The sequence below is a fragment of the Triticum urartu genome, chromosome 3 (genome assembly GCF_003073215.2).
Source record: "Triticum urartu cultivar G1812 chromosome 3, Tu2.1, whole genome shotgun sequence".
Taxonomy (NCBI): Eukaryota; Viridiplantae; Streptophyta; class Magnoliopsida; order Poales; family Poaceae; genus Triticum; species Triticum urartu.
Window position 1 is genome coordinate 612,711,561 of NC_053024.1, and position 10,568 is coordinate 612,722,128.

At 48.1% G+C, this 10,568-nt stretch overlaps 1 protein-coding gene, 1 non-coding gene and 1 pseudogene across 2 annotated transcripts; 2 read left to right on the forward strand and 1 right to left on the reverse strand.

The window, feature by feature from the left end:
- The first annotated feature begins 249 nt into the window (after nucleotides 1–249).
- Nucleotides 250–4,307, forward strand: LOC125545354. Its single transcript, XM_048709271.1, has 3 exons — nucleotides 250–1,286; nucleotides 1,974–2,128; nucleotides 3,748–4,307. Exons 1-3 carry the CDS (start codon nucleotides 572–574, stop codon nucleotides 4,105–4,107), a joined length of 1,230 nt encoding a protein of 409 aa, XP_048565228.1. The 5' UTR covers nucleotides 250–571; the 3' UTR covers nucleotides 4,108–4,307.
- TRNAP-CGG lies at nucleotides 1,796–1,867 on the reverse strand. Its single transcript has one exon. It is a non-coding gene; the product is annotated as a tRNA-Pro (tRNA).
- Nucleotides 4,308–6,938: 2,631 nt separating the features above from the next.
- LOC125547025 lies at nucleotides 6,939–8,322 on the forward strand (annotated as a pseudogene).
- The last annotated feature ends 2,246 nt before the right edge of the window (nucleotides 8,323–10,568 follow it).

Here is a 10,568-nt window from a genome sequence, read left to right on the forward strand (position 1 = left end):
CTTTCACGTTTGTAGTCTTCGCAAGATGGCGTACGAGCAGATGCGCGCCTCAGAAATCAACAGAACAAACATACCAGAATGTTTCCTCTCCTATGATAAGAGCACAAATTCCTGATGGGAAAAGATACATTGCGTCTTTTAGCGCGTTCAAATCTCACCATGGTCCTCACAGGAAGATCTGCTCGCAGCACATGGTTCTTATAAATCCGAGACCGAGTAATCCAAAGACAGGGGCAACAGTCCACCGGTAACAGCACCCAAACCACCAAACACTTTGCTCCGAAGCAAATCAGCATTCCCTGTCATCCCTCTTCATCCTCTTCTTCTTGACAGCGAAAGATAGTCTCTGATCCCCTCCCTCCCCATCGCAAAACCCAGACAGACACAGCACCAAAACGGCCGCCCCCCGAGCCGGGGCCCACCTCCCCCCCTCCGCCAACTTCGCCCCGCAGCCCGACGCAGCGCGACTCAACACTCCCCCAACCCTCGCCAGTCGCCACCTCCCTCCCTCCGGCTCCTCCCCCCAGAGTAAGCTCCCCCCAAACCCTTCCTCTCCCCGGCCCGCCTCCCGATGGGCAATTGCTCCCCCTCCCCGCGCCGCCGCTGCCCGTCGCCGGCCGGCTCCCCGCCCTCCAACTCCAGCGCGGCCTCCGGCGGCGGCGGGAGCGCCGCCGCCACCACGGTGTCGCCGTACGCGCTCGCCAGATCCCCCTCGGTCTCAGTCTCCGTCGACCCGGAGGCCGACGCCGAGCGGGGGGGCGTGGTCCGCGTGTACGGCTCCGACGGCTGCCCCGTCGCGTGGCGCCTCCGCGTGGCGCTGCTCTACAAGGCGGCGGCGCCCGTGCACTTCACGCCGTCCGAGGCGGCCCCGCTCGGCCGCCCCGTGCTCCGCCTCTCCGCCGCCGACCCGGAGCTCTGCGGCGCCGCCGACGAGCTGCTGCGCCACGTCGACGCGCGCTTCGAGGGCAAGCCCCGCGTCGCGCCGCCCGACCGCCCGCCGGCCGCGCGCGCCTCGCTGGCCGCCGCGGCCGCCGAGGAGGTGGCCGAGATGGTGCGGCTGCAGCACCGCAGCGCGGAGCGGCACCTCGAGGGCGTCGCCGCCAAGCTGGCGGAGATGGTGAAGAAGGGGGCGAAGAAGGCCGGCAAGGGGCGGAGCGTGGCGGTGGAGGGAGCCGAGGTGCGGAGGCTGGGCAAGTGGTACGGCGACGCCATGGAGGTGATGCTGGAGCACGCCAGGATGGAGGAGCGCGTGCTGTTCCCCGACATCCAGAGGGCTTCGTTCCCAGGTCAATTTCAGCCCGATCCCATTCCCCATTCGTTTCAGCATTTCAGCTTCTCTGTTACTCTAACTTCAGGATTTCTGAGGGTTTGACGTACTATAAGGTGCATTTCCAATTGGGCGGTTCCCTCAGTGTCGTCTTCTGCATTTCCCTGTCCCTTTTGACATTCCGGGTGCATTCACCGCCTGTGGGCAACTGCTCCGCGTCCCTACTATAAATTGCTTTGCGCCGGCCGTGTACTCGTGCTGCTGAATTCTCATGGATTTGCAGAATCTGCCGTGACAGGAAGGGATGGGGATGGGAGCGCTCTTTTCCTTTCTCTACTGTGTTCCTTGTCGATCAAAATGCTTCTGGTTCCTTTACCTTTGTAGCTGCACATGGACATTTTTTCTCATCCGATTGGTAAAAACGAACAAGGTAACAAAAGACAGTGATGTCGTGTAGTAGAGCAGAAGCTACTGATAGAAAAATGCCCTTGTCATTTTCCTTCCAAGTGCAAAACAGAAGCAAAAATGGGGGCGTTGCGAGAATCGAACTCACGACCTCCCGCACCCGAAGCGGGAATCATACCACTAGACCAAACGCCCTTGTTGTTAACCTCGATCCAAGAGCTTAATTAAGCTGTTGTTTAATCACGCCCGTATGATTGAGTAACTGCAGTCCAATCTGATCCTAAAATTATTTTATGCGCAGGGGTGTGCGATAAGGTTCAGGAGCAGCACGGGAAGCACCTGCCCATGATGAACGGAATCAAGGAGGATATAAAAACGCTTCTGACGCTGGAGCTGGGCAGCGCCCTCTTCTATGAAGTGCTGGTCAACCTCTCCGTCCGCCTCAAGGCGTTGCAGGTACGTACATGCTTTCTTGTGCATTTGGTGGTTACCACTAATTGCATTTGGTGGCTGTTTCATCTAGCTTATTCTGCTTAAAGCTTTACTGTTCTGTACTCTGCATTGCTTGTGAGATCTTGCAAGTTTGTATTTGGACTGTGCTACTAGTATGTTTCAGTATCATATATCGGAAAGAATATGCAGGTGGCTTTGGAATTGTGCTATATGAAAAGTCATTTCGCGGAGGTTGATATGCAAGCTTCACCTTTTGTGACTTGCAAGGCTTGTCTACTGCCTTCAGGCAAAAGTGCCACCAGTAATTTGTTGGTGTGGATGTTATCCTCTCATAATCAGTACCCCTTTTGCTAATGACCCGACAAGAGATATACTCTCAGAAAGGTAGTAACCGAAAGTGAGGTACAATGATGAGAGTTCACCTAGTCCCACGAGAAAAAATATACTGATTCCTTGCTTCTTCCATGGAAAAGTTGGTTGTGTTGCACTACTGTCCCTTGCACTTTTGGAAGATCATGTGGCCCTGGATAAGGGCCACTACCAACCTGTTTGCTCTGTAAAACTTCATAGTTTGAGCAGCACATTGTATTGTAGGGTTAATTTTAGTGTTCAAGTTGGACACAGACCCACTACCATGGCAGTTGCATACAGCTCTACTACCATATTACCACATTATTATTGTGAGTGGAAAGCTTAGGCGAAAGCAGGGTGCAGCCTGGTCTGACCTGTTTACCTTGTATGATTTGCTTTTGAGGATTTCAGTGGCACATGTAGGGTCTGGTTAGTGTCGTAACTTCGAGAATTGGATATGGATCCTCCACCATTGCGTACAGCTCTACCACTGCACTTGAGTTTTGCGCCTGGAAAGTTGTGAGGAGAGTCAGCCTGGCTGAAGCTAGAGTGCAGCCTGGCCTAAGCAATTAAGAAAGTTGCTTTGCAAGACATTGGATTTTAGCTGTTTATTCTCACTACAGCTAGGTGTATCCACATGTGCCTACCAAGCTGATGAAAGGAGTTGACGTAGCTCAGCATACTGCTAAGATCATACATGTAATCATCAGGAGCACTTCCATGGATGCTTTGCCGCGTTGATTCGCCATGCAGTATCTTGGCATTAAGTTGTATGCAGACAACAACGGTTTCGCTCAGAACCAACTTAGAAGGGTCGACAACTTCTACAATCTATTCGTTACTCCCTCCGTAACTTGATATAAGATGTCTTTTTGACACTATTATACTGTATTAAGTTATGGAGGGAGTAGTTGTTAATGTTACAGTGAAATGATGTACATGCATGCTAGAATAGTGTGAAAGGTGTACCTAAATACGGAGTATTTGGAAATGATCTCCTGTGATAGGATCATTATACATTATCCTTATCTGGTACTCCCTCTGTCTGGAAAAACTTGTCCCAAGCTTGTTTCTCAAATGGATGTATCTAGCACTAACTTGATGCTAGATACATCCATTTGAGAGACAAGCTTTTTCGGAAGGAGGGAGTAGTAACTTGTAAATATTTGTTATATATTGATTCTTTAGGATAATATATCAAATGATTACATAAGCAATCACAATTTTTTTTCATGCTTGGTGTGGATCTGAAATTAATCAAACACTGGCAGGATCACACCAAGGAGCACTTCAAGGAGGAAGAGAAGGATATGCTCCCACGATTGGAATCAGTACGGCGGATGCAGCGCGAGGAGGGGAATGTTCCTGACAAGTCCAACTCCGGATGGGCGTCGGAGGCCATGGGCACAATGGAGATGACGCACTCGAAGCTCTTCCCCTTCTTCATGACCGGGCTCATGCCTCAGGAGGCCGTGCAGTACCTCGACCTGGTGTGCAGATGCACCAAGAACACCCGGCATCTGGTCTCCATGCTCAGGTCGCTCGCGGAGCGTCTGGAGGACGCGAACCCGTCGATAATCCACAACAACCCCACACGACTATATGAGCACCTACTTGTAAAATCCCCATAAGCTTTAGATCCAGCAAAAAAAATTATTTACGTGCCACGTAAATTGTGAATGCCAACCAGCCCTCTTCTTTTCTCTTGTGTGGAGTGCAGCCATGTAATTCTTGGGTTTATTGGGTGAGAGCGTGTATATCTATCTTATCACTCCGAAGTGTGCAAGGGAAATGAAAATTTGGAGTGATAGCTATGGCAGCGTTTTTTTTACCGATCTGCTTAGTTTAATCACTGTTTCTGGGTGTTGGTGGATTGATAATGATCTGATCCCGCAAGGCCATGGCTATCCAGATCTGATCTGTGATCTACGATCTGTAAGGTGATGAGATTCTTTGGGTTGACAAGTTCATTTTGTTGATATGACACGATTTTGACTGACGCAGACCATTCAACCTGGCCAGTTTGACAGATCATCAGTTTATCCGGTGATGGACTAGGGCAGGCAACCTGAAAAATGAGTTTATGGTAAGATTAGTTCTGGTAGCAGCTAAACAAAGGGACCACTTAGTAATCTCACCAGTCAAAAAGACATGAACCTGTCTTTTTCATTCATCAAATTAAACATTAATTCTTTGAATTTGAGGAGTTAAAAAGAACATGAACCTAACACACTTCTAAAATACAAATTTTAACTCCCTATGTTTCTTTTTGGCATTCATCATTGACTACAAGCGTGCAACTTCACTAGTTCAAACAAGACATTTATTAACTCTGCTTTTGCTCTGCTTCAGCTATCTACTACTCCCTTCGTCCCATAATATAAGAGCGTTTTTAACACCAGTGTAACGTCAAAAACGCTCTTGTATTATGATGAGACGGCGGGGGGAGTTGATTAGAGAGTGTTTTTTTCTCTCCGAGCAACTATTGATTGGTAGTGGTACAATTTGCTTCTGACCCTTGAAACACACAAAGGACTATTACTATTAGAGAGTGCCTTATTATAGTTAATGGCTGAACAAAAGTTTCACTAGGCTGGGGCCATCTCTTGGCCCAGAAAGAAAAAGGAAACAAAACAAGTACATGGGATTTCTTGTTGTATGGCTTGGCTCCAATGTTTGCAGAATCAACGGGGTTCCAATTCCAATCCCAAGCTTTGATACGAATCCCAAGCCCACATTATCATTTTACCACGAGCAAGCAACTCTTTGATTGATACTGTTCGCTTCTGCCTGTATTAATACACTAGCTTTCGAAACCAGAAAGGAGCTGAAGCGCTATGGGGCACGACGACGACGTTCTTCATCTCGGCCAGCCCGGGATTCATGTCCAGCCCCACGCGGAACACTGCCACCACAACAGCATCCAGTCTGAAAACTGATTGAATACTTGAATAACAGTGCAACAAAGTATATATGACCTTAACTGCAGTTTTTAGGACAGTGTAACATCGTCATCTAGCATACCACTGATCAGACAATTAAGCAACAACAATGAATGAAACAAGCTGTAAGGTTTTTATGAATAATTAATAGAGTGGCTGCATGCATCGTCCAGATGCAGAGGTCGGGAGTCTTCCTCCTTTTCAAAAAGAAAAAGAGAATGAAACAAGGAGAGGGCACCTTGAGGCGGCAGTCAGTTGTCAATGACAGTGAAGAAGCAGAGATGTCCGAGCATGAGCAACACAAATGTACACAGCGGAAGAAAATAAGCAATTAATCACCCACTCGCTAAAATAAAATCGCAAAAAGCAAAACAGTCAGGCATTCTTCAAAACAGCATTTCATTGACCATGCGTGCTCCTTAGCTTCTCAATCCAGGAATAGTTGCTTTGCAGGTTTCTTCATGCATGATCATCACTTGCTCGACAACCTATTTATTTACCACAAAAAAACTATTGATATCAAGAAGCATAGTATAGATTGGAATGTAGAAATAGAACACACAACTTAGGAGAAGGAGGCCTACCTCGGTAACTCAAGCTGGCAATGGTTAACCGTTACCCGCGTCCCTGTGGGTAATTAATCTATCAGGGAACGGGTATGGGTTAGCTTTAATGCCTACGGGGAAGCCGGTTGGTCAAATACCTTACTCAGCGCGCGTAAGATGGGGATGGGGATGGGATAGCATTACCTGTGCCCGCTACCCGCCTTACCCATTAAGGCCTTATATGTGGGCTTTAAAATTAGTAGACCCCATGTAATTGCTGCCCTTACCCACCCAAAACTCCTTTCATCCCATCCCTTTGACAAAAAAGCCCCAAGAAAGCCCTAACCTAGCCACGACATATTATTTATTGTGCTGAAATGCTATGTTTTCTACTGAAATGCTATAAAAGGTTGTTGTTGATTGCTTGTATGGGTTTCTCCATGGGGATAAAAAAACTCGGCGGGGGTGGGGACAGGAATATTTTTATCACCACAGACGAGTATGGGGCTAGGGACGGGCATGAGAAGGATGTCGCGGGGACGGGAGTCCAATACCCGCCTGGGTAATCCCCATCGCCAGCGTTATCGGTAACACACTGTCCTCCTCAAGGTTTGTATTGAACAATTCATATATTGCACTCATACATCATAGTCACAAGAAAACCTTTGCCATGTAGACCGGCTTATAAGGTGGGCCCACACTCGGGACGGTGGTGAAGCAGTTCCAACCAAAGATGCCAAAGTTGTTTCATCGCGAAATAGGAAAATATGAGTTTTTTGGTCTCGTTGAACTCGTACCAAATTTGGTCTCGTTGAACTCGTACCAAATTTGGTCTGATTTGGTATTATTTGGCTTTTTTTTCCTTTGGAGGCATGATAGATAGATATAGCCATCCACCCATTGCCCAACCTGCCTTGCCCCAATACGTAAATACCCTCACCCGGACGGACCCCAGAAGCCCAACCCAACCCACCACGCAACAAAGCTTCCATCTTCTTATTCCGCCGCCGCCACTAGAGTTTCCCCTTCTCGCTAAGGGTTCATCGGTCCCCAGCCCTTCCACCCCAACCCCAGCTCGGATCCAGGCGATGGCGGTCACGGGAGACACCAAGAAGATCAAGATGATCATGCTAAAGACCTCAGATGGTGATGAGTTTGAGGTCGAGGAGGCGGTCGCCATGGAGTCCCTGACCATCCGCCACATGATCGAGGATGAGTGCGCCGACAACGAGATCCTAATCCCCAACGTCGATTCCAAGATCCTCTCCAAGGTCGTCGAGTACTGCTACAAGCACGTCCATGCCAAGCCATGCGCTACCGCCGGTGGATCCACCTGTGTCGTTGCGTCTGATACCGCGGCTAACGCCACCCTAGTAGAGGACCTCAAGAACTGGGATGTAGAGTTCGTCAAGGTCAACCCGACCGTCCTCTACGACATCATCCTGGTATGATATCCTTTAGTTCGACAATCTCCTTTTTCTAGATCTATTTTTTCTTTTTGTTCCCCGTCAGGGACTCAAATCTAGATTGGGTTTGCACGTCTTGCATATTAGCTTGGGCGGAATACTCATATCATCATCAAGGTAGATTCTCGATTCATTTCGATTCGATTAGATTAGGTTTAGGTTATACATGATCTTGCTCTATTGGTGATGTCCAAAATTCCTAAAATAAAAGGAAAAACTTCCCACTTTCCTAAACTAAGGACGGGAAATAAGAAGGCGAGCATATCTTCTAAATTAATCATACTCAACTCAACCCTTCCTAGAATGGGGTATTAACACATTGGCCAACCATACACAATCATAGTAAATAGGTCAGGGCATCTTTTTGTGGTTTGTATGTTTCATTGATATATGTACATTGTTGTCATGCATAACCTGGGAATTTTTTATTATGATCAGTGTGAACTTACTAGATGCACTATCATTGTGCAAGTAAATTGTATATGATTAACTTGCCGAAACAATGGGCCACTCATAACAATATATGTTTTTTTATGATTATGTTACATATATGAATGCTTCTCTCTGACAACGACCAGTCACTTTACGTCTTGTTTTGTGTTTTATTATCTTGTAACACATCTTAATGCAAGGCAACCTATCTAATTATCCATGTTCTATAGCCATTATAGATTAATGCTTCTCTGTGACACTATGTGGTTCTTATTGCCCCCTCTTAGGCTGCATGCTATCTTAACATCGAGGCACTGGTGAACCTAATATCCCAGACTATGACCGACATGATCAAGGGCAAAACTACGGAGGAGATACGCAAGATGTTCAACCTGAAGAACGACTTCATGCTCGAGGAGTAGGAGAAGATTCACAGGGAGAACCAATGGGCATTTGAGTAGAGGAGCGTCTAAGCTACACTGAATGAACGCTTACTGTTCATCATGTCAACCTTTGAGATCCCTTCTTTATGTCGTAATGGGTTTTAATTTCTGGGCCCTATGAGGTGGTTATGTTTGAGAGAACAAAAAACTATTGTGGTTAGTGGTCATCACTTGTCAAACATCGTATCATTTTCATAAGCTTCATTCCCCACTCACCTAAAGCACTCATACAAGCAATATTTTCTCTCGAGCCATTGTGAAATCATAATGTAGTTGCTTAACATGCCTATATGCTCAACCGTCCGATCAACCATTCAGCGCGACCTACCGGTTTGCAACATAGGCCATGTTGCGCTCACTGATTTGTGCTAGTGGTAGCTCGTCCAGCCACAGGTGAACGTTTGTGACATGGATCATATTGGGGTCACTTGCAAGTTGCAACAATGACGACAACACCAAGTAGGTCGAAATCCCTGCGACACGCGGCGGGCGGCTGTACCATTAGCCGGCTCCATGCCCCGTTCTCCGATTAGGATCAAGAGGTCGCATATATGCTTCATTTGGATGCAGGGGAAAAGCAATTGAAGCACCGTGCCCTAGCCCCCTATAGCACACTTGCTGGAGCATGCCGGAGTTCGGCATCGGTGCTCGGTCTGGAGAGAATAGAGAAATGGAGGGAGAGATGGTGAGAAAGAGATGAGTTGAGAGGAAGACAATGTGGGTGCCGTGGATGCTTCTAGAGAGGTATGGGATGACACGGGAGGGGTTGACGGGAAATGTGTCACTCGTCGACGCACACTCTTGTATTAGCGCGGTTATTGCAAGTGCTTACCAAAAATGGGCCTTTTGATTTTTTGCCACCACTTACTTGGGACTTGACGATTTGCCACTGGTTAGTTTGTAATTGATATTTTGACACTTCTTAGGTGCTCTTTTTCAATAAAAAAACAATACTAAGTACCTTCAAATGTTTTCGATAATATGCATATGCATAAAAATAGTGGACAATAACACTCTTTGCGCCTGTTCGACTGAAGAGGTAGACAAAATTAGAAATCCTCAATGTCCCTGCTCTTCTGGCCCTCGATTTCTTGCTATTTGTTGTTTGGGACAGATTTGGAGGCTGACTTGTGGGTCTACTAGGTTGACGTGTACGAAAGGCTTTGTCAACTTAGGTCATAAACAATGCTAGCAGCAGTGACCGTTGCATGTTAATCCAACAACCGTGCTACTTCTTCAACCTCTGGTCTTCTTGCTCCAGCCGCCCAAACCAGCGTCGGCCGTACTGCCTGCTCATGCCTCCCGTGTCCGACTGTTCTGCCATGCAGGCATAACCACTCCACACTACTCCCATCGCTGGCCTGACCATCCCTCTATGCACCACAGTTCCTGTTATTCTCCGACGACGGCAGACGAACCAGTAAACCCTCATACTCCCCTCCGTGTGGGAAACAACTGGCGAGTCTTCTCTGGCTCCGGGTCATTCCCTTCCTAGGCCTCGCCGTCGTCCACCGCCCTGGTGCTCTCGGTGCGGCGTGGTCAACGTGATCAATGAATGACATCCATCGAAAGAGGACTGTATGTGGAGAGGATGACAGCTGGGTCCACCGCCGCATGCAAGGAAGTGCTTCCTTATTACACGCAAAATAATGATTCTTCCACCTGACAGCGGGGACCCACCGGAAGGGCCTCTTTATTTCGTGAAAAAAAGTTCCTTCGGCTGACAGCTCAGACCCACCAGCTATATCTTCGCACGCAAGGAAGTGCCTCCTTATTACACAAAAAAATGAATACTCCCCCTGCTAGCTGGGACCCACCATATTTGGAGGCTGACTTGTGGGCCTACTAAGTTGACGCGGACATAGGATTTGTCAACTTAGGCAATATAAACGATTCTAGCTGTAGTGATCGTACAATTTCCATCCAACGACCATCGTGTTTCTTCAACCTCTGGTCTTCTTGCTCCAGCCGCTCAAACCATCGCTAGTCGTGCCGCCTGCTCCTATGTCCCGTGGCCGGCTGTGCTGTCACGCAGGCCTCACCATCCCACCCTACTCCCATCGCTGGCCTGGCCATCCCTGTACTCACCCAAATATCCTGTTATTCTCCGGCGACGACAACCTCACACTGCAGCCGAACTAGTAAACCCTCGTACTCCCGCCCGTGTGGGAAACAACTACCTAGTCTTCTCCGGCTCCGGGTCATTCCCTTCCTAGGCCTCACTGTCGTCCACCGCCTAGGTGCTCTCGGCGCGGCGTGGTCAA

Excerpts from the sequence above, each read along its gene's own strand:
- LOC125545354 (XM_048709271.1), top strand. The coding sequence starts at position 572 with ATGGGCAATTGCTCCCCCTCCCCGCGCCGCCGCTGCCCGTCGCCGGCC. Across the intron at positions 1,287-1,973 it reads CCAGAGGGCTTCGTTCCCAG|GGGTGTGCGATAAGGTTCAG; the intron begins GTCAATTTCAGC and ends TTTTATGCGCAG. Across the intron at positions 2,129-3,747 it reads TCCGCCTCAAGGCGTTGCAG|GATCACACCAAGGAGCACTT; the intron begins GTACGTACATGC and ends AAACACTGGCAG.